Below are 23,847 nucleotides of genomic sequence, written 5' to 3'. Positions count from 1 at the left end.
GTAGTTCATTGAGGCTGGTCTGAGAGCTCTTAGTTACCCCACACAATGGTCTGCAGTCAGGACCAGTGAGAAACTGTTTGTATGCACAGCACTTTCTCTTTCACCAAACAATTGAACATTTTAATCATGATAATATTTTAGTGTTTTTCACACAGTGTCATTGCCTCCATTTGTGAGAATGTCTATGGAAAGCAATGTCTCTGCATACAAGCACATTATATACTAATGAGACAATGTGTTATGCTATTATTCAGCACTACCCACTATGCCAGTGTGACTTTAAGAACTTAGTCATATATTTAGGTAACCAATGAAAAAATGCTGCTGACTTATAATTTTTTGCAGATTTTCACAAGACTAAAAAAAATGGGTGTTTATTCAGATTTTATGTTCCCACACAACCAAAAGTCAGCTATACAGGCTGTTAAAGTGAGTAGTGACCACAGCTGAAGGTTGAACGAAGGCACAGAGTACTCTCAGAAAATGCTTTCAGTTTTGAAGAGGAAAATGGGAAAATCAGAATGAGCTGCTGATTGTGAATAAACATATAAGTGGTCCACCTCTACAGATTTTTGAGCATTTTTAATTGTAATTCTGGTTTTCATCCAGATTTTTTTGTGGTGTTGCAGTGATTTTGCCCTGAATAAAAACTGGATTGATTTTAATTTGATAAAAAAGAAAATAACTAGACTTACAGATCTAAAGATTACCTGCTTTCTGTCCGGATAAATTTGATAAAACAAATGTATTTTTTTGTAAATCTGTGGTTTTTTTTTTTTTTTTTTTTTTTTTTGCTCAGGCCTGATCAAAACAGCCCTGCCTGGCATGGACAGGGAAGTCAAAGAGAACTACCAGGTTGTGATCCAGGCTAAAGACATGGCGGGACAGATGGGCGGGCTCTCAGGAACCACAACGGTCAGCATCACCCTCTCCGACGTGAACGACAACCCACCACGCTTCACCAAGAGTGAGTACAGCCCTTCTGGACTCTCACATGCACACGCAGAGCGACCAGTCCTCCGCTCATGAAAACCACTTGTCAGTGTGATCCGGTGCCAGGCAGGCGGCCCCCATCTGGTGTCAGTTTCAAAATGAATTTGGATTATTGCAGGGAGCTCAGGGTTTTGTGCGACTAAGGCGGGCCTCTTTAAGGCAGCGAATAATTAAATATAGAGCCATATGACAGAGCAAAGGGTCCTGCAAAGTGCATCAGATCAGCCCTGTAATCCCTATTAAATGAAGAGAGAACATTCACTGGGTTTTTATCTCTCCTACTCGTCCTCTCTTTGTCTATCTGCTGCTCTTAAGTCTTTCTCTGCTGCTTTTTACTCTATAAAACCAGTGTTCTCAATTTAGTGCTTGAACTGTCCCTTGGTGCATTCCTCTTTAAGTCATCAATCTCTCTTTTTACACCATGCCTACTCTCTTTAAGTCTCACACTCTCTCGCTTTCTTTGCCTGTTATGCATCTGGTGATGGCGGCCAGATCTGACTGACAGATTGCTGTTGGGTTTCTCCTCATTAACAGCGAGCACCAACTGTACGATGGGGAGACGCAAAGCAAACACGTGGCTGCAAAGATCCCCACCACCACCACCACCTCCCCCCATTTATCACTCCTGCCAGCTTGGGCAGTGGTGGTGGCAGATGCTGTCATCTCAGCTCCTCCGTCAGTGAATGAACAGTGAGAGGAGGGAGTGAGATGGATACGGCAGGGATGGAGGAGGTGACAGGAGGGGAAGAGAAAGGGAGACAGAGGAAGAGTGAGGACAGAAAGGCAGCTTGTGGTAGAGGAAAGGGGGGGGCGGGGCACAGAAAGAGGGCAAAAAGAGGAAGAGATATTGTAATGGGACACCCAGAGGAGATAGAATGTCAGGAAGCGATATCATTGTTGTCTGCCAGAGTGATGCCTCTTCTTTTCCACCCAATGCTAAATACCTGTTAGCCTAAGGGAAACCTTCATACGGCGCATTCCTTTCAGTGTGTGAGGACGTGTGTGTGTGTTTGGAGGCAAGTGTCAGAGTCACACGGACCTGCCGACTCAGGCGTTGCCAAAACACTGTCAGCATGTTTTATTAGTGTGTCAGTGCTGTTTGTCTCCGCAGGCTGTGTGTATATCACACCCTCTCTCCTGCGGTCCAGCTATTTATTTAAGCATATGAGATGCAGCTCCCGCCGACAGGCGGCCATCAATTCATCCCCCTCAAACCAGGAAATCATCTTACAGAGTACGAAAAAAAAAAGACCAAGAAGAGGCTATCAATTTATGTTGAGCAAATTGGCCCAGAATTTATGTTGCAGCCTAAACTTGAAGTGGTGAGTCAATATGGCTTGTAGCGACTTGTGTGAAAGGCCGAATGTGTGATTTGGGAATGAAATATGTTTTACCGCAGATGAGATATCTGCTTCACAGCTGATCTACAAATGTGGCAGCATTGAATATAACACTCCTTTCCACACACCCGTCCTCCCTCTCCTCTGCTCTGAGCGGCTCGGACTCATCGTGACCTGCTTTCTTGTATTCTTGCTCTCTGACTCACTCACTTATGCTGCTTCTTTTTACACTAACAAGGCCATAAGAAAATTCACTGGACTTGTGGTTCCTTATTCTTTTTAGGCCTGTGTTTTGACATATTTGGTCAGTGTAGTGTGTTCTCATTTAATTTAGAAGATATTAGAAGAAGCAACGATTTACCAGTTGAATGAGCCTTTGTGAGATAAAAATGGAAGCTTGACATGAAAGGAAACATCAAGGATGTGACCTTGGTTGTCATGGCCCGGCACACACACACAATCTCTGACGTGCTCACACCTGAGCTTTTCTTTTTCCAGCTTTTTGCTTTTTTTTTTCCTCCTTGAACATCTTGACAATCTTGCCCTGACTGATCAACTCTCTTCACGGCAACACCAAATCCCAAAGCTACAATTCTTTGTCTGCAGCCCTGTACGAGTTCAGAGTGCCCGAGTCCAGCGAGCTGGGGTCTGCAGTGGGACTCATCCGGGCCATGGACGCCGACATCGGCCAGAACGCTGAGATGGACTACAGGGTCATCGGTAGCGATGGCCCCGGGATGTTTGACATCACCACCAACAGGAGCACACAGGAGGGTGTCATTGTGCTGAGGAAGGTCAGGAGCTTTGTGTTGATCTTCTTTTGTGAAAGTTGTATGAGATCATATGTAAAAATTTCTTTCCCTTTTTCACCTTCCATTTTCGCAAATTGTTTGATTTTCTGACTAAATGTGTGAAATTGTAGATTGAAAATGTTGCTTTGATTTTAATCACTAGAACTCTTTTTTTGGGCCCTGAGTTTGTCCTTCCAACTGATGTCGGTGTATATTGGTCTCAGGCCTTCTGAAGAAACCCTGCAAACAAAATCAGGATTTAAAAAAAAAAAAACAGCAAACACTAACATCTACTGCATATTTTTCACAAAACAATCATTTACTGTACATTTTATCTACAAATCAATTTTCAGCTACACAAGCTGAATAACAACCTGCGCTTTACTCGCGCTGTGTGCAAGACTGTGGCTGAGCGCATCTTGTGTACACAAGAGTAAGTCTTCTCCTGTAAGGACCCCAGAACTCATGAGCAAACACAGACAGGATATTAAACTTTTGATCCACAAGATTTCAGTTCTCGTTTACTTCCTTTATCCGCAAGTGTATTCCATTAGTGTGGCAATAACGCCTAAACATCTCTTTTTCAGTTTACAGAGCAGCTGAGCACAGTCAAAGGTTGTGTTGTTTTACTAAGTACTTTATTGAGTACTTTTCTGCAGTTTACAAGCATTTACTGCAGCGAGCAGCTCAGTTTGGTTGCGTCGTCTTTCATTACTCTGGAACATTTAAATGAAAAATATAAAATGAGCAAGGACAGCTGGGGCTGCCCATTGGAAGTGTATCCTCTAAATGCTTCACATTAAAATCAAAGTGATTGTTTAGAAACCGTAAGGCTGATGCAAATGAGACATAAGCACCAACTGCATGTGTTTGTTGTAGCAAAACCAGATGAAAGTCGAGTATAAAGCTGCTCCACATCAGGTAAGAAAGCATGGGCCTTGTGTTACAAGGACAGTCCGTTTTTGATCATGTAGAATCCTGATGTTCACAGCGTGATTTTATGCATATTTTTTCTGGCTTGTTGCAGGAGTTTTGTTGTCTAATCTGCTATGTCAAAAACAATATCAGCAGTCATTTTTCAAGAAAAAAAAAAGCTTATATACACTGTATAGACATCAACTCCAACTTAAAGGAAAAAGTTTAAAAGTCTTCAAATGTGGGTGTTACATTCATTACATACATCCAATCTCGAGTATTTGACTTCTGTAAAATAAAAAAAAAGCTGTACAATATAGTGCATTATTACCCATTTAAGCATCCAGCATTATGCAAGAATCAAAAGCTCCGCTCAGAACAGATGTTAAGTAAACTGTGTGTATATGTGAGTGTTCGTAGTTACCTAATCCCCATCAAGATCTGACACAAAGTACTTCAAGGACTTAAAGCAAGATATAGCTGTTGGTGGCCCTGCTAAAAATTGTGCTAGTGTCCTCATATTTAAAAACATCTATCGATGACAAAATAAGGATTTCAAATTTAGTTTTAATTAGCTAAATTCTTATGAATAACAGTCTCTGTTTGGGTTTTCCTCTCTTTGGCTGTTAAAGGTTCCCACTCTGAGGCCAAACCTGCCTCCCTGCATTGTAACCAAAAAAGGTTGAACAACACACCAAAATGCTCCAGATTTACAAAATAAATTAAAGGAACCGTAGCAATCAGAAGATGGACAGTAGAGTTATTCGATTTTAGTGTACACTTGCTCACTTCGGGAACATTTGTGTTGAATAGGATTCATTCCGTCTCTCAGCTGAGACAAAAGCAGAAATATTGATGCTCGATATGGATTGCAGCATTCAGCTGTGGTGTGTTTGATGTATTCAACAGCATCTGGCAGATACCTTATCAAGGGCCTTCTCTGCAGCCTTCGATCGATCTCTTCCATCATGCCATCATTAAGTGGAGGATGACATAATTGCCTTTTGTAGCAGAGGCAGTGCTGTAGTGGATGTGGTGTGTGAGCACAGTGTGTATGTGGTGAGAGAGTGTGCCCTAATTCTGAACCTACTAATTAAATGGGCTTGTCGCCTGTCACTGGTTGCATGGGTCCTTCAAAGCGACATATTCCTCCAGTGGACGTGCCGTCGCTCTCTGCCTTAACACCTAACGAGGAAAATCAATCACTCATAATATGCTGGGAATCATAGTTTCAGAAAACAGCTCGTTCCATCGGAATTCTTTTTAAGCTCTCAATGTTTTTCTTTTAGTGATCACGGACCCGACATCCTTTCATATGGGCAGCCTGCGAGGTACCTCGCTCTGATCCAGCTGCTTCTGCTTTGCGCTGCGTGCGCATTCATTAAAATGCACCACTCCCCAATTATTTTCAATCAATAGGGGATACCTTGACTAACTTCAGAAACAAAAAGTTCAGAAAGGAATCAAAAGCATAACCCTAACAATAGAAAAAAGTATACAAGAATCTGGCTACATATATTCATGCATAGTACATCAATTGTAGGATAGATAGTGTATGCAGGATGAGAGGGTACCATACATAGAAAATAAAATCCTTTTAAAGTGAACAAACAAGTCAAATGAAAGTATTTTATAGCTAAGGAAAATATCTTGCATGCTCTAATAATTGTCACATGCAAATTGTAGATTCAGAAATAAATGCAAATATAAGTTTATTGAATCTGATTTTTTTTTTCTCCATAAAATGTCCAATTACCAAGCAATAGGATAAAAAAAAACTTTCAGTTAGTGTAAAAACAGACACAAAATGATTGATTTAGGATCGCAAAGTGAAGAAATCTGCAGTTGTGCTTTCAGCCTGCACAACACTGTTAGCTGCACACTGAAGCAAATGTGGCGTGGAGGCCGAGGAGCAAACGGGTAAACTGTCATAGTCATAGTTCTATGAACAAAAAGGAGCACTTTTGAGTCGATGAATAAAACGCGGCGGAGGTTGTGTCATGCTGTGGGGATGTTTTGGTGCCTCTAAAGCAAAAGAGTCGCTGAATTTCAAAGTAATGATGAAGAAATGCGTTGTCAGGATTGAGCAGTAGGTCTTTCAGGAGACCAACGAGCCGGTGCGAATGATCAACCACACAAAAGGACGGTTGAAAAGGAAAAGATGGACAGTCTTAAACTTTAAAACTGCCACTGCAGAAAGGATTCCTGCAATCTCAAAAAAGCTTCTAGATTATTCCACGAAGCAGTGAAAGGCTGTTGTTGAGGCTTCTGGTACCGAACGTTAGTGACGGGCAGAGACAGCTTGTTCGTTTGAGCAGAATAAGCAGAGCATAATGAAAATAATGTGTTACCTTTGTACTCTGCTCCGCTATATGCCTCTTCTGGTTTGTAGCTCATTATTATTTACTGTAGCAGTGATCTGTTTTTGTGATTGTCAGCTCACATTGTGTTCCAGGTTTCGAAGCCCTGCTTCACCATTAAGATCCAATTATACACGTCCTTGTGCGCATATGAAATGTTGACTGAGTCACGCCTAATTATTCCACACATTAAGGCAAGAGAAATGACATGAGAAGCAGGAGATTTCAACATTGTCCTCGCTCTCAGCAAAAGTTCACGGGAATGACAGGATCTTTGAGTCATCGTGTTCTCTGAACTATGAGCAATATGTTTATATATTAATTAGTGCAAGGGCCCATTCGATAGTTTGTACATACAGTGTCCGGCAGCATCATTCAGTGGACAGTGAAAGTCCTCTGCAGCATCTGTCAGGTCGGTTTTGTGATATGAAATCTTTATTGGTGGTGCAAAAAGCTTTCAGAGGCTTTACTGAAGTATTGAAACAACTCTCCTGTTCAGAAATCTGCCTGCTGTGACTCGTACAGTGTTAGATTTCTATTGAGTTACGCTTGTAATAATGTCTTGAAGAAATGACTTGCTGTTGTAATTAATGAAGGTGGAGCTCATTATTGTTATCATTATATGTCAGGCCATAACTCATGATTATTGTTTTGCTGATTATTTTCTCGGTTGATGGATTCAGAATCTTAGAAAATAATCTCTACACCCATCACGATGTTTAATTTATGAAAACAAAAGTGATAAAAAGAAATGGCTGCAAGTTCATACATTTTCGAATGTTCTTCTGTTAGATGTCTGTATACTTTTTTTTAAATGATAATGATAATTTTATAAAAGGCAATTTCTTCAACCCGAAATCTCCACAAATTGCCATTTATTGGATTATTTTGAGCCTTTAATTCCAGGGAATAAAATGCGGAAGGACACCTTTGTTGTGCCATATTTGCATCTCTCCTTGTTGTTCAGTAACTTGTGATGTTTTTGTGGTATAAAGTTGATTCATTTTCATTATGTTTTTAAGATAATTTGAGACATTGAAGCTTACAATTAAGAGGTGCCAGTATTTACTGGTTCATTTTAGTTTCTTTTGATCTTCCTCAAAAAAATCCTCATTACCATGTGACACATTAATCTCTCCTTCCAAATCAGAAAAGCAGATGTTCCCTTTGCAATTCATTTCATATTTTATCATTTAAGTCAAATGGAACACAGCTCCAAAGTGTTGCCATCCACCGTGACAATAGTAATCTTACATACTGATCTTTTCATTTAAAAAAATAAATAAATAAAAATACACCAAAAGGAACAGATGTCGCCCAGTGAAGATCAAAACACGACTTTGATTGATTGTTTCAGCGCCGCAGCGTGCCAAGGATCAGGAAATCGAGCTGAAAAGCATCTCAGAAGTTGGCTGAAAAAGTTGTTTTCATTTCTGTGTTATACAAACAGGGAACACTAATCAGATTTCCCAGATTTAAAATTCTAACATGAATCCAGGCTTTGTAAATTAAGGCAGCCTTGTTACTGTCATGTTGGTTTCCCACTGAAATGCCACATCAGTCACATTATTCAGCAGCAGTTAGTGGAATGGCCATAAGAGTGACTTCTGCTGGCTGCAGCCGCCTGTGTGTGTCCATCAGCAGTCTTGTTAGTATCCTTGAGGAAGACACAAAGACCCTTACATACACTAATTAGATGATCTGGAAGACACTGTCAGTTTAATGAATAATAAAAAAAAAAACCAACAATCTGACCTGAAATGAAATGTGTCAGGATGCTCGGATTAGTTTTCCAAAATCAACAGCAGAACGTGCTGCCTCATACAAATGAGAGTTTAAAGTCAAATATTAATGGACAAAAGATGATCCGTGAGTCATGGTGGAGCTTTGCTTTTAATTCAGGATGACAAAGGAATATGTAAAGCTACAGTTTGTTAAGGTGCTCCCTCATGCCTCCTCTCGCTCTCTGTTTGGCAGCCTCTGGACTACGAGAAGAAGCGTCAGTACAGTCTGCGCGTTCAGGTGGAAAACGCCCACATCAACCCTCGCTTCTACTCCATGGGCCCCTTCAGGGACGAGGCCACCATCAAGATCATAGTGGAGGACGTGGACGAGCCGCCGGTGTTTGAGCGGGCCAGCTATGTCATGGAGGTCAAAGAGGACGCTGCCAGGAACACGCTCATCGGCTCAGTCAGCGCGTCCGATCCCGACGACAAACACAGTCTGGTCAGGTACTAAATCGCGCCACAGTGAGCTTTATGTTTGCATTAGTCGGTTTTAATTAATACTTGCTGATTTAAATTTAATCGCCTGTGAACACAAATAGAACTTTATGACTGTCTGCACTCATAAGAAAAATATTCAAAATCCTTAAACTAAATGACAGACTCTGCAAACATGTCAGGGATGATTATGACTGAGCAAAGAGTCCAGGAGGGGCTGTAAATGGAAAATATAATATATCTTAAAGACAGTCTTACATGACTTTGTGCACATGAAACACTGTTGCAAATATACGAAACACAATCTGTCCCCCTTTTCTGACTGTTAAACAAAGCCCCCAAAATATCTCAATTTAAACTTATTGTTTGCAGCCTACCTTTTTAAGCCCTGAAAAAGGTAACCTGAGCTTTTTGCATTGGACTAAAAATCTTAAAAAGGAATTTTAGCTCCCAGTGATTTGTTCTTTTAGAAGGTTTGAAGAGAGACTCAGTAAAGTTGATTCATTTAATGAAACTGTATTTCCCTGTGGTTGCATCACAGCTTAGTTTTCGGTTCCAAATAAACGAGCGTGTTCTGACTCCGGTGGCGTCACTTTCTGCTGTTTGGCAGGACCCGTGCAGGCAAAAAAATTCGTTACAGGAAACCCTTTTACATCTGCTCTCAGTGCAAAAATCTGTGGATATTTGCATCATTACCCGATGGTAATGCTCAATGTTAAGCAGGGTATTCCAAGCCAAACCACGGCCTTTGCCTCATCTTTCCGAAGTCGAAAAGATGCCTAAACTAAACTAATGAGAACATTTTGTACCCTAAACCCTAACCAAGAACTTTTGGTGCCTAAAGTGAGAAAGGAATGGAAAACAGTTCCAAAGTAAGTTAAGACATAAAGTCGCATTGTGGTCTTGTGACAAAGCGTCTCTCCCCCTCCTGCTTCTTTAAAAAGAGGCAAATGCAAAGATGCAGTTTCATATGAAATGTCTTCTGTAAGAGCCTACAAGCTGCGTGCTGCAAGAATAAACTGCCTTCCAGGACAATATGATGGAGGGAGCTGCATACATCGGTGTAAAATTAGATTGCTGCTACTGCCGTAACACTTGTGTGCAAGGATGAGTTTTCCAAAGAACCTCAGAGCAGATCAGAAGTTTGATGTTCATGCGTTCTTGAGCCATCCATCAGACAGGTTCTCCATAGGCTGGAGAAGCAAGATAAAACAATTTTCAATTGTTCCAAGCTTTATACAGTGGAATTCATCGTGAGAATTTAACTGTCAAGGTTTACATGTTGATTTAAGATATTCTAAACCCCAGGCTGACTGGCCAACATTTTCCAGAGCATGAAAATATCCCACAAAAAGAAGAAAGGGTGCACTGAAAACTCAAGGAAAACATACAAGCTGAAGCTTTGATTTCATTTCTATAAATATCCTTTAAAGTGACTTTTTTCAACTATCAATTTCAATGTGAGATGCGGTTTAAAGTCATGATGGAGCTTTGTCAAATCTCCCTCATGGTAGAAACAGTGATGAAATACTGAGGCCTTGGCACAGAGACTCTATGTATTGTTAAACACATAGAATACTCCTCAGTACTGAAATGAGCCAAAAGTTCACTTGCCCAACTTAGTTCATGAAGACTCACTCAAAATTATGCAAGTGCTGTAATAAATGGGAATGATGGCGGAGAGGTGTGAGGCTGCGCCTCGACTCTGTCTCAGACTTTTTCATTTTTACGACGCACTAAGGGAGCTGGCTCTCAAGGTTGAAGTTCCACCACTTTATTGCTGGTGTCAAATATGATATCATTCTCTTTTATCGCCCATCATCAAGAAGGTAGCTTCCCTGTGGCATTTAAAGCTGCGGCGCGAAGGAGGGAGGGCCGGGAAGCCTGGAGGCTGGCTGGCATGAGGAAGTCTCTGAGACGGTTATCTTTATTAGCTCACCATAACATACGCAGACACGTGCACGTGCAGGCGCGAGTGCGTGCGCAAATTATTAAATAAGCAGGCATGTCTGCATGCAACAAAATGCTGTGTGTACAGTGTACAGACATGAAGATGTGCAGGAACACAAGGATCTGCGGTAGCTGATGACAACAATATAACAGTCTGTCATCCTGAAACTCATGAATTATGTTTATGCTTCTATAACATGAACAGTATCCAGATGTAGAGAGCATTTCTCCATTGAAAGTTCTGACTATGCTACGTGAAAGCTCTGTGAAATGGAAATTTGATCATTTAAAATCAGATGACAGCGGCCAATGAAGATCTTCTGCTCATAAAATCTAAAGCTCTCGAGCAGTTAAAACATGAACTGGGCTAAATATGCTCAGTTTTTATATCCACATAAGAGATCATTTCACCAAATATACACCGCTGTATAGTTAGAGGCTGCTTCGTGTATTAAAAAAAGCAGTACTGATAGTTGCTCCTCTACAACAAAATAATTATTGTTGAAGTCATTTTATCAGACTTCTTCTCTTCTTTCTGATCAGTTACTGCTGTTTTTTTTTATTATTATTATTTTTTATTAAATGAGTTTGAGTTTAAAGTGGGGGAAAAAAAGCCATTTATTAACTTCATCTTTTGATTTAGGAAACTATTTTAAGAAGTTCATGACCAAGCTTTGAAGGTTTTAATTCCGAAACAAAGAGGGTCCTTTATATTAAGCAGATAACACTGGCCAATTTTAGCATAGATTTAATCTCAACTAATGAAAGGCACTAAGGTAAACAAAAAAAAACCCAAAAAGGACCAAGATTAAGAGTAAAAAAACTAAAAAAAAAGCTAAACTAACAATAGGGAATTCACGCAGATTGAAGGGACAAACATCAGCCCCTTTCACACTGAGACCCGCTACCTTAGCGGGTCCAAATTGCCACTTCGTCCCGCGTAGAGCAATGTGAACGCTTGGCGTGTTGGTGACCCGTGTCGCCTGAAGCCGAGTTCAGGGGGCGTTGCCTCGTGGCAGAGCGTCACACGAAACACATAAAATGCTGGGCGTGTACAATGACGTAGGCACAAGCCATGCGTCGGAGGTAGGGTTAAATACACCTGTCTGCATCAAATTTTTCAAACAAACGATGGCGGGACACCTTGAGGACTTGTCGCGGACCTCCTTGTCTCCCCAGTTGGCCATCTTAAAAAATGTCTCGAACTTGAAGTAAAACAGAGTAAAACTTGTCCTCACCTGTCGCTGTTGTTCTGAATCAGCTGTCCATTCTGTCTTTTAAACTCCTCACGTCACGTCACGCCCACGTCCGACCCGCGTCGATTTCACACCAAACTCGGCTCGGCAAAAAGACTAGGGTCCGACGCGGGTCGAATGGCGAGTAGAGTTGACACACCAGCCCGGGTCGTCAGTTTGAAAGGAACAGCGGACACGCTAAATTCGCGAATTAAACGCGGGTTATTCCTCAGTGTGTAAGGGGCTAATGAAACCTGAGAAATACCGAGGAAGGGATGGCGTTACGGGTGGCAGTGGCTCAACGTGTAGACAGATCTTCGATCCCCGTTTTTCCCTGCCCACATGTCGAAGTGTCCTCGAACAAGTTACTGAACCCAACAAACGCCCTTCCAGGTGTTCATTGGTGTTGGAGTGCGTTTATGGGAGAAATATACCCTCAATATATAGAACAAGAGGAAGGATTAATCTTTTTCCTCTCTGCAAGTTTGCACGTTTACAGACTTTCCTGCACAGCTTGCCCAGAGTTTAATATGAAATTAGGGACATTTAAACATGGCTGAATTGACCCCACAAAAAAGAATACAAACCATGTGTGGATTGTGTGAAAGAAATCCTTCAGAAGGTTGTTGTTACCAACTGCGAGTTTGGACGGATGTTTCTATATCCAGTCAGTCGGTTTGGATTCAAGGCTTTCCTTAGTTTTGGGAATTAGTTACAAATGTATGAATGCCACAAAGAGTAATTCAACATAAATCCAACACAATAGAGATTCATAAAGGATGTGTGGATTTCTGGCAGTGAATAGTTTCCAACTTACGTGTGCTATTATTTAAAGCCCCCATGATCTCACACCCTTTAAGACCTGATGCAACATGTGGGTATGCTGAGTTTAAAAGCCACCTCAGGGACTAAGTATAAGGAAAGTTCTGGTATTTTCAAACCTCAACCCTATTCTCTCTTTAGTTTTGGTCCAAACGCTCCTCTTTGCAAATTGACCCAGTTCAAGAGACAACATCATGGAGAGAATCCATTTATCATGGGTTCTTTTATGAAGATGCTCATGCATATCAATAATTTTACCCCAGATACAGAGGACAGGTGGTTCAAAAGTCCAAGGATATTCCTGGAAGCCTATGATGGTTTAGGGATTTAGACTTTGGGTTTGGGCCATCGGCTCAATACAGTAAGTAAACCTGACAAACGAAGATGTAACTTTCACCAGAAAACAGGAGAGACATAAACAAAGACGAAGACCATTAGACAGTTTATTGATTGATCAAGAGAACAGGCAGAAATGTAGACGCACACTGAAGCAGCACCTTCCAGTTGATGCCTAACATTTCTCTGACCCTCCGTGTCCTTCCTCCCAGCCAGCTGCCTGTCTGCTTAGAGCAGCACTTCGGATACCCGGTCAGACCAAGCCACGCTGTTATCTGTATCATTAATCAGAAGAAGTCATTTCACCCAGCCAGCTGAATCATTGTGAATCATAGAAAAGCAATTAGTAAAGCTCAGGTCCGACGCGGATTTAACAAGGTTAGAGTTACTTGTCTGGACAGTGAGGTGGAAGGAGTGGAAAAGAAGCAAAGAGAGCGTGTGTTTGTGTTGGGAATCAGCAGGGAGGGGCCGGGAAAGGTGAAGGGGGGAAGGGAGGAGAAGGGGGGAAGATCTGTGGAAAGAGGAGAGCAGAGCGACGATGCATTGAGAGCAGCGATTCGTAGTCTCCCCTAGGGGGTCTCCTGTTTCTAACGCCGGTCCTCCTGATGCCCGCTACTCCATTAATCACACTGATGCATCACAGTAGTCTGGGAAGCAGAGAAAACAACACGAGCGGATAACCTGTAGACTCCTCTGTCTGTGTTTGTGTGGGGAAAAGCTTTCATCACAACAGGTTAGTTTATTCTAGACAAAAAACACTGTGCCATTGTGTGTTAAAGGTTCAGTTCGCACAAATCACCAAACTATACCGTTTCCCATGATTTTAGCTAATTAGATTACATTTTGAGTTAATGATTTTAGGTTTTTCTTTGATATGAAAGACCTGATGAAAGTTGGGTAAAAAAAGAGAGTACACCCTGATTTTAAGAATCAGATATCATCTTGTCCTCAGATCTTAAAATTGTTTGAATATAACCTCAGATTAACAACAATACAAGACATGTAATACTGTGTCAACATTTATTTAACATAACGAATATAAATATCTACTGAAAACTAAGCCCACCCTTTCTGCCTGCATAGAAATAAAGAACCAAATGCTGTTAATCAAATGCACTGATTGATTAATCACCAGTAAGTGTGAGCACCTCTGTAAAAGCATAAAGATGTTGTCAGTTTGCTGTTTTGGATCATTCAGGCGTGTGTTAACCCAATGCCAAGGAGGAAAGACATCAGCATGACGATGATCTTAGAGAAGCAGTTGTTGCCGCACATCGATCTGGGAAGGGTTATGATGCCATTTCCAAACTTTTTGGAGTCCATCATTCTACAGAGAGAAAGATTATTCACAAGTGGAAAACAATCCCAGAAGTGGTTGTCCGATCAAGTTCACCCCGAGGTCAGACCGTGCAATGCTCAGAGAAACCACAAAAACTTGCATCTTTACAAACCACAGTACTTCTGGAACAATGTCCTTTGGACAGACCAGACCAAAGTGGAGATGTTTGGTCTTAATGCACAGCAGCACATTTGGACAAAAAAACAAACACACCACCACAAACACCTCACACCAACTGTAAAGCACGGTTGATGATTTTGGCTTGTTCTGCTAAGGCAATGCTTCTGCAGCCACAGGACGTAGGCTATGTATAAGGTCAAAATTCAGACTATTGGCCACCCGGCGCTGGTTAGATATTTGTTGCACATCCATTCCAAAGCCAGCTACTGATCTGAGCAACGATAAGCCTACACTAGTAACTCGAAAAGACGAGCATTCATTCTACCTGGGCGGTATTTACAGCGTCGAACACAACAATTCATTGGATCGTCTATTGTCCTGGATGTGTATTAGCATTGGAGAGGCTAACAACTAGCTTCTCTTGGCTTGTGACCCCACTGGAGTGGATACTGTTTGTGTAGTGGATACCCAGCCACCTCAGGGTGCTCAATAGTCTGAAACTCAATTTGCCCTTATACTGGGCCATACTAGAAACTTTGCAGTCCACCATGAACTCCTCTGTATATCAAAGTATTCTAGAGTCAAATGTGAGGCCATCTGTCCGACAGCTAAAGCTGGGCGGAAACTGGGTCATCAACAGGATAATGATCCCAGAAACAGCAGCTAATCTACAACAGGATGTCTGAAAAAGTCCAGTCAAAGTCCAGACCTCAGCCTGACTGAAATGCTGTGGTGGGACCTTAAGAGAGCTGTGCATAAACCAATGCTGCAAACCTCATTGAACTGAAGCCACGTTGGAAAGAAGAGTGGGCCAAAATTCCTCCACAACCAGGAGAGAGACTGATAACGTCATACAGAAAACCATTCCTTCAACTTACTGCTGCTAAAGGTTCTACAAACTGTTGGATCAGGGGGTGGACTTGGTTTTTAACACACTGCTTCTGCATTTTGGCCTAGTTTTTGTTAAATAGATCATGGCACAGCGTAATAAGTCATTTGTTGTTCTTCTGAGGTTCTATTTACCTGATTTTAAGACCCGGGATCAGATGATATTTTATGTCCTGACATGTAACAGCTTAGAGTTGAAAGAGAGGTTGTACTTCCAAAACAAGGGTAATAGAGGAATTTTTATTTTCATTTTATATAAACAGAGCTTTTTACAAGCTGTAATTAACCCCTGTTGTTCGGCCCATTTGTGCAGGTTAAGCCAAGTTTCAAGAAGATTTCTCCTGTCAGGAGACCACTACGCGTGTGGAATAAACAACAAAGAAATTGTTAGATCGATTCTTTCAATGGAAGCTCAAGAACAAGCTGGAGGAATCTCAAGTTAAATGAAGTGTTTATTGGTAGTCACACGTCAAGCATATCAGCGCTGGGCTCAGTGGAACAGAGCTCCCCCAGGAAATCCGTCAGACTGAGCCTCAATTTCCGGGTATCATTTGCAATTATAGCCTCATAGGTTGGACTCACACTCGACCGAGTATGATTGGACATGAGTAGGTTCAACATGCTTCGTCATATTCTCTGGATTAGCCAAATAATGTGTGTGTGTGTGAATCTGCACCTGCTTTCACAGGCTAATTGTTTTGTCTCCCCATTCCTGGATCACTTTAGGTCATCGTGGAAATGTACAGAGACTTATTTCATTCATAATGTCTAAGAACAAATCCAATTTAAAAAAAAGGAAATAATGTACAGAGTGCACACATATCCATCATGATTACTAAGGCTTGCTTTGAGTTCACTGTCAGAGTACACTGAGTACACTGTCAGACAATTCAACTGAGACTCACCAGTGAATGCTTCAGTTTCCACTCGTTCTCACCTGAAAAAGCTCTAAAAGTGATCGTGCCTTGGAACGCGTCGCCTAGGGAACACAACAGCATTCCACAAAGTGCATAAGTTTAGATGCCAATACCTTTGTGTGTTTCGTGCAGGTACACTATTGATCGGCGCACAGACATGGACAGAGTGTTCAACATCCATGCAGGCAATGGGTCGGTGTTTACCCTCAGGGAGCTGGACAGAGAGGCGAACGCCTGGCACAACATCTCTGTCATCGCCACGGAGTTCAGTAAGTGCAGACAGCAGGACGGGCAGCAGACACTTCTCTTCACATGCAGTGTCCTCTCATTCTGTCAGCCAAATTGGATTTGCTGAGGTGACAGGAATGTTGGCTGGTAGCTGGTGTTTGTCTTCTAACCTTGAGCGGCACTCGTACAATATAAATTCCCCCCAAAAAACAGAAAATTGATCCATTAACCTGGCATTGATTTACTTTTTCTTCCAATTTCATTTCACAAGTGTGAGTCATTTATTTCAGTAAACGTTTCTCTTTTCCAACCGTTTTTTACTTTACCTGCAGTTAATAATTGGATGCTCCTGCAAAAACTCAAGTTTTGCTTGTTGTTTTGATTAAAAACACTAAACACACAAAAAAAGACTAATCTGACAAAGTGCCAGTGAAATATTTCTGCAGAACTACATTCGGATTTGTTGTTGTGGAGATTAGTATTTTTTCTTTTTCTTCACTAACATATGTATAATTGATTTAGATGTAATTAGTTTGCCTGGAAACAGCTTAAAGCTGCTACACTTATAACTAATAATCAGTTGTATGACATCTCTGGGTCTACCTTTGTGTTTCTAGACAACCCGCGACAGATCGGCCGTGTGCCTGTGTACATCAGAGTGCTGGACGTCAACGACAACGCTCCGACGTTTGCCACTAATTATGAGACGTTTGTGTGTCAGAACGCCAAAGCTAATCAGGTTAGTTATTACCAAAGCCGTCGTCATGGTTTCATCTGGACCTTTCTCCGTTTGGATTATGTATCTGCTACCAGCTCAGCATGTAATTAGCAGACCTCAGACACAATTTGTAAGTGCGTCACGTGTGTGCTTCTGGGGACCAGCATTCCACATCTCAAGTTCAGGAAAACAGTTTCCTCCTCCTACAAAGTCAATGACATGGATGCATTGTTGCAGTACTCTCACATGTGCCTCGGCCTTTCCAGATGTGCGATATTTCTGCCATTTCTCCTAAGTTTACAAACCCGCAAAGCTCTGACACAGATGTAAGCTGAGGCTTCGGTGTCTTATGTAACACTGTGCCTTTATTACTGGACATGCGATCTGTCCAGTGTACCCTGCTTCTTGCCCAATGGCAGCTGGGATAAGCTCCAGCCCACGTGACCCTGAACAGGATTAAGTGGGTATAGAATACATGACTGAAAGAAATGCATAGGGGGAGAAAATGTAAACTTGAAGTAATGTTCATATACATTTTTAAAACTCCTAAAATGACCTAATTCGGAAACATTGTAAGATGAGAAATGTGAAATTGTTTTTGTATAGATAGTATGAATCTGATGTCAAGTGGTCATTTTAACATATACTACCTGTTCTAGGTGTTTTTTTATGTAAAAAAATATATATTTATGTGCATCTCATTTACCATCAGGAAAACTGTCGAGTCTTTGTTCATTATGAGCTTCACTTCAGCATTTATCTTTATTCCTCCCCAAAGATCTTTGATCTAGATACACAGCAAGGTTATTTATCCCAGCAGCTGTTAACACTAACATGCAATTGTACACAAGCTATTTTTAATCAGATTTTTATAACTGGATACAAGATGCAAAGAGAAAATACATTTTAGTCTCTTTCATATCAATGGACCAAGTTTGCAGTTGGAAAACGTTGATGAGAAAACTTGTTGAATAGTTGCGAATACACTGTAAAACAATTTTGGTGGTGCAAATATACGTCCCCAGTTTAATGTTGGGTCCCTCACCATTCTGCCTCATTTTCAGAGGATACAAACCGTGAGCGCCACAGATCCCGACGAGCCTCTCGGAGGACACCGGTTCATCTTCAGCCTGGCGCCGGAAGCCGCAGGAAAGGCCAACTTCTCTGTCCGCGACAACAAAGGTAAACTCACAGCCGAGTCATTCTTTTAATCTCACAGTATATTCAGCCAGCTCACCACTTTATATTCTGTTTGTCAGACAACACTGCCTGGATCCTCACACGGAGGAACAGCTACAACAGTCTGCAGAAAAGCATCTACCACGTTCCGGTGGTCATTTCCGATGGAGAGTTCCCAATGCAGAGCAGCACCAACACGCTGACCATCAGAGTGTGCACCTGCGACCGCGAGGGCAACATGAAGCTGTGCAACCCAGAGGCACTCACAGCGAGGGCAGGACTCAGCACCGGAGCCCTCGTGGCCATTTTGCTCTGTGTCATCATTCTGCTCAGTGAGTTTTTCGCTTTTCAGTTTGAGTTTTGTTTAACAAGTAACACTCCAGAGCTCGTTACCGCTGCAGCCCGAGCTCTGGCAGGTGTTACACAGGCAGTTTAGTATTTCTTCTTAATTCGATTCCTTTCTTCGAGTGGGTGGATTATTCTGCCAGTGACCACAGCTGTCATCGCAATTTAGTTTGAACTGTAAAGATCCACAGCACGGCTGAAAAGAACACCGTGCTTTATTACAATCTAAAGTTTAGCTTTGAAATGAGAAAGGAGCATTTCTTTAGAGAAATCACTGCCTTGTAGTCTTAGAAAAACACTTACTGACATTGTTACTGAGAGCCTCAGATGTGTCAGATTTCTGGTAAATACCTAAAACTCCCCCCTCAACCAGAATGGACCAGCAGAATGAAAGCATCTTCAGTGTGTTCTGAGGCATATAATATGGTCTCCAGAGTTAAAATACCTAAAAAAAAAATTGATTCTCTCCCACAGAAATCACTGGTTCTGAACTGCATGAAATATCTCATTTGAAATGATTTCTTTCATGTTATGAAACACATTTACATAATCTGTTCCTAGAATGTCACTTTTCTTTTTTCTTTAAAAATAAATCAAGTTTGAATGAATGTGGAATAAATACACAGTTCTTTGAACACACTCTAACCTTGGGACGGACACCCGACATTGGCTCATTTATATTTGGTGCGTCTGCTGACGTTTTTTTTTACTTTACAATTAAGCCTCATATATTTCAAACCCGACTTCTCAGACTTTTTTGCGTCACATTTGCCATCTTAGGACGGCTTTCCTCGCTCGTTTTCTTTCTTGGATCCGCTTAGTGATGTTTGAAGTTTTTTGAAAAAAAGGTGACAGTCCTACCTGATGGTGGCTTGTTTGTCCCACCTCAAACAAAAGTTGCATTCGAATGCTGTGCTGTGGCTGACTAAACTATCAAATCACTCTGCAAGGAGGGTGAAAGGAAAGCAATTTGCTGTTTTTGCAGATTTAATACAAGCTGCGCAGTTTGCTAGGAAAATGAGCTATCAGAGAGGGAAATCAGATTACTTCCCCCCCTGGGAGTACAAACCATAAAAGATAACAGATGGAGGACCTGAAAATAAAAACATTTCTCACATATTTTGTTTCAGAAGCTTTTAGCCAATCCAGGCAGAGGTGTGTTCACATGAGGGTGGCTCCCAGCCGGTGCAGCCAAAAAGGGTCAAATGAGTCATCTGACCTGCCCCGACTGCAGCTGCGGGAGGTTTTAATCTCATGTGACATGGACAAGAGTTCTATTCAGCGCCATCACGGATCACATAAACTCAGCACCTTCAGAGCATCTGCATATATAGACCCTAAAAAAAAATAACATTATGAATCTTTAAATGAACACCACTTGAGTTCTTTATAGAAATCGAGTTAATCAATCGCTTGACTTAACACAGAGAAGCTAGGTCAGGATCATGTGATGATTCACTCAAGTGTCATACAGCTACCTAATGGTACTGAAGTAGCGTTTGTAGCACACAGTGCATTCCTCTGTGTTCCTAAACTTTCATGTTCTTAAGCAGCGGTGGCCCTGAGCATGCAGGAATGCATAATGCAGCCTTGTGTTGGCAGAGCCTGTTCTACAAAGTCAGACAAAGTCCCAGAACATCAGTGAGCACTCATGCAACATCAGCTATTCCCCCTGGACAGTCGCTGGCCTTCAGAACAAGGAGAGCGAGCAAAGAAACACCAGCAAAAAGTCAGCAAACTATCTTATTTGTTCTCTTTGTTTTTGTTCTCCCTGCAGTGATCGTAGTGCTGTTTGCTGCCCTGAGGAGGCAGAGGAAGAAGGAGCCTCTGATCATCTCCAAAGAGGATGTCAGAGACAACGTTGTCAGCTACAATGATGAAGGGGGAGGAGAGGAGGACACTCAGGCCTTTGATATCGGCACACTGCGCAACCCAGAGGCCATTGAGGAGAGTAAACAACGGAGGGACATAGTCCCAGAGACCTTCTACCCCCCCGTCCGACGGCCTGTGCTGCCCCCGACTCGGGACAATAATGGAGACGTGAGAGACTTCATCAACCAGAGGCTCCAGGATAACGACAGCGACCCAACAGCGCCGCCTTACGACTCCCTGGCCACCTACGCCTACGAGGGCAACGGCTCCGTAGCCGAGTCCCTCAGCTCGCTGGAGTCGGCGACCACCGAGGGCGACCAGGACTACAACTATCTGAGCGAGTGGGGACCCCGGTTTAAGAAACTGGCAGACCTGTACGGGGGAGACGACAGCGACAGGGATTCCTAACGAGAGCCTGGCACACAGACGAGGGAAGAAATGTGAAATTGAACACGTCTTAAACATTGAGGCAGTTTTGGTGGATGAGACGTCAGAGGACAGAGACAGAGCACAGGTTATGCTCCTTCACCGCTCAGTTGTCCCTGCGGTGACCAGACGTAGGCTTTGTGTGTCCAGTCAGTGTTAGTTGCATTATTGCAGGGACACAGTTAAGAGACTGTGTCAAGACTTTTTCTGTGTGTGTATATGGGGTGTACATGAGGCTCAAAAATATCTATACTGATGATGTTTTTGTTTGTTTCTCCAAAGCTGCCTGTGATGGACTCTCAGCAAGCAGTTTTGTAAACCAACAGATATGCCTACGTATTTTTCAGTGTTTCTGGGACAAAAACATGCTGCATATTGTGAGTTCTATCTTAGCTTGTGTATGTACGGTAATATGATACAATTCGCTGTACAGTTGTTTTCTTTTTTTCTTTTAGGGATTTTTTTTTTACCCTCCAAATAATCCCCTTCTTCAGCAATGGCTGCCTCACGTCAACTCGTCCACAGTTCAGTTCGAGCATCGTGAAAAAAAACAAAATCTTGTCCCGATCGGACGCGTGAGAGACCTTTTGTGTCGAGTGTGACAGCTGTTGTAAAGTTGCACATGTTCGTAAAAGCTGACATAAAGCCGTGGAAAAGGAGCGTGGGATTTACGGCCGCAACACACGCCTGCAAACACAGCAGTTTGTCATTTTTACAGTATGAGATTTTCATCTCCACACAGCTTTTGGGCTTTCGCTGTGAGGTGAGCTGAAATACCAAATATTTCCTTATTGAGGTGAATGTTGTCCGAGCCACTTTTTCAGGTGGCTGAAAAAAATTCAGCGCACAGAATAATGTGTTCATTTCTATGCTACAGTGAAAATTCAGACCCAATAAGGAAAATACTGGTCTCGCTGGACTTTTTTGCTCACTTCACTAAGCCACATTTACTCTTAGCAATCAAAGAAGGTTGGATTCGACATTCAAGTGGGTAAAAACCATTAAAATTCATTGTTAAAATTTTATTTTCTTCCTCTAAATGGTTCATTTGATCTTTTTATTCAAGCGAAGAAGGAAAATTAACATTTGAATTAATGTTCCAAGCAAAAATTGTGACTTATTTCCACTTTTAAATTTCGGCCATTTGTAAAGTTTTCCACCATTATGTGACAAAACACAGTAATGATTCAAAGGAGTTGCCTTATTTTAGAAGAAAGCAAATTTACACAATCTACTTACTGCAGACCGTCTGGATGTTCTGGACTTTGGGGTCTGACTCTTCTCACAAGGAAAAAAAAAAAGTCAGATCATAAATATACCACACGGCTGACGGCACAATAAAAAGCAATTAAGACATGTTGTTTTTCCATACTTTAAGGAGGAAATCTACAGTGTGTCCTGAGAGGGGCTCTGACCTGCTCAGTGGAATGTATCATAGAAGTAGCAGTGCTGCAACAGAAATGTGCCAAAAAGCAAAGAACACCAGTATTTTCCTTGAAAGAGCGTCCCGTTCCATGTACTGTATGTCGTCCTGAAGGTGGGCCGAGGGCTCGGGCTTTACCCACCCGGCTCACTTCCTGTGGGGGCCGCCGGCCTCTTCCATAAAGATGCTTATCAAGGGGCACCCGACCTTTGAGCAGAGCAGAATTAGGCTTTTAAACCCAGAAGGGTGTCCTTCTGGGTTAGAACATTGACGAGAATGCACAAGGGTTTCGTTTTAGAGGTGATTTTAGAATAGAAAACAAGCAAAAAGCAAAAAAAAAAAAAAAAAGATCCTTAAGCAGCAGTGTTGGTAAATTACTGTAAGACCTCGTAACTATGAGCAAAATAGGAGGTTGAACTGAAAAAAACATGTCAGCTTGAACATGCTCTGTCCCCGCTTTAACGAAAGGCCAACCTGTAAAGAGGCTGACATTTGTCAGACATTTCATGCAGTGATATCACAACACAATGGCATAATTGCCGCAGTGTTACGTTTTTCTCTCCATCAGCAACGGTGCAGGCCATTAAACAAGCTGAATGATGAAACAACGGTTGCTAAACTCTTTGTGTGCAACTGTTGTATACGTGTGTTCTTTTCTCTGTGCCCCTGTTTTGTTTATTAGCTTGTTGCTGGAGCTCCCTTTGTGTGAGTGGCTATTTCAGACAGCTGCAGTGTCGCTATGATGAGCATTTAATGGGTCTAAAGAACCTTCACTGTAAAGAAAACCACTTACCCGCCTGAAGGTACAATGTGAGGTCTCAAATGGAAATCAACATGACGGCTTTTTTTTTGTTTGTTTTTTCTTCTTTTCTTTCATATTTTTTCAACTTTTCACGGGGTGTCAGCATAATGCCATCACGAAGACGTGCTTGCGGTTTCCTATGGAGCGAAACTGCCTCGGAGCACCGACGCCACGCTCATGGTAAAGCACCATGTCTGGGTTTTTTTTCTTGTGCATTGAGGAAACTAGACAGAGGCAGTGAAGCCCCATATCTCCAGATACAGTAGATCTGTGGTTGTTGATGTGTAGACACGGTGGGCCGCGGGGGCTCGCCTTCTACTACGCTATACTATGTTGGTGGCAATGTGATTGAGCAGTTGAGTTTTGTCAGTGTAGAACAATCTGAGGGATTGTGGTAGTGTAAGGGGGCCCTACATCATCGGCCGTTCATCAATCTGCTTTGTAAACCGTGATATTTTGTACTGAATATTTATATGACACAATTAAATATGTTTAAAATCACCCTCTCGACTTTCTTTGTGAGGTTTTCTTCCAGAATTACACGTGGTAGCTCTGCTGAACTACTCCTTTTTCTTTTTTCCCCCCTTCTACTTATGAAAGAAAACTTGTCTGAAATATGACAGCAG

General features: G+C 42.0%; 1 protein-coding gene across 1 annotated transcript in view; it reads left to right on the top strand.

Annotated features, from left to right (window-relative positions):
• LOC142369819 (cadherin-6-like) overlaps positions 1 to 23,722 on the top strand; it is a 61,620-nt gene extending 37,898 nt beyond the window's left edge. Inside the window, exons 5-12 of the mRNA XM_075452219.1 lie at positions 800 to 967; positions 2,940 to 3,127; positions 8,377 to 8,630; positions 16,361 to 16,497; positions 17,074 to 17,195; positions 18,239 to 18,356; positions 18,434 to 18,685; positions 20,476 to 23,722. Of these exons, the coding sequence (XP_075308334.1) occupies positions 800 to 967; positions 2,940 to 3,127; positions 8,377 to 8,630; positions 16,361 to 16,497; positions 17,074 to 17,195; positions 18,239 to 18,356; positions 18,434 to 18,685; positions 20,476 to 20,978 (1,742 nt within the window). The 3' untranslated portion in view covers positions 20,979 to 23,722. The remainder of the gene's footprint in view (positions 1 to 799; positions 968 to 2,939; positions 3,128 to 8,376; positions 8,631 to 16,360; positions 16,498 to 17,073; positions 17,196 to 18,238; positions 18,357 to 18,433; positions 18,686 to 20,475) is intronic.
• The last annotated feature ends 125 nt before the right edge of the window (positions 23,723 to 23,847 follow it).

Source organism: Odontesthes bonariensis, chromosome 20 (assembly GCF_027942865.1).
Source record: "Odontesthes bonariensis isolate fOdoBon6 chromosome 20, fOdoBon6.hap1, whole genome shotgun sequence".
NCBI classification, from domain to species: Eukaryota; Metazoa; Chordata; class Actinopteri; order Atheriniformes; family Atherinopsidae; genus Odontesthes; species Odontesthes bonariensis.
This window is presented reverse-complemented; position numbering and strand designations above follow the sequence as displayed.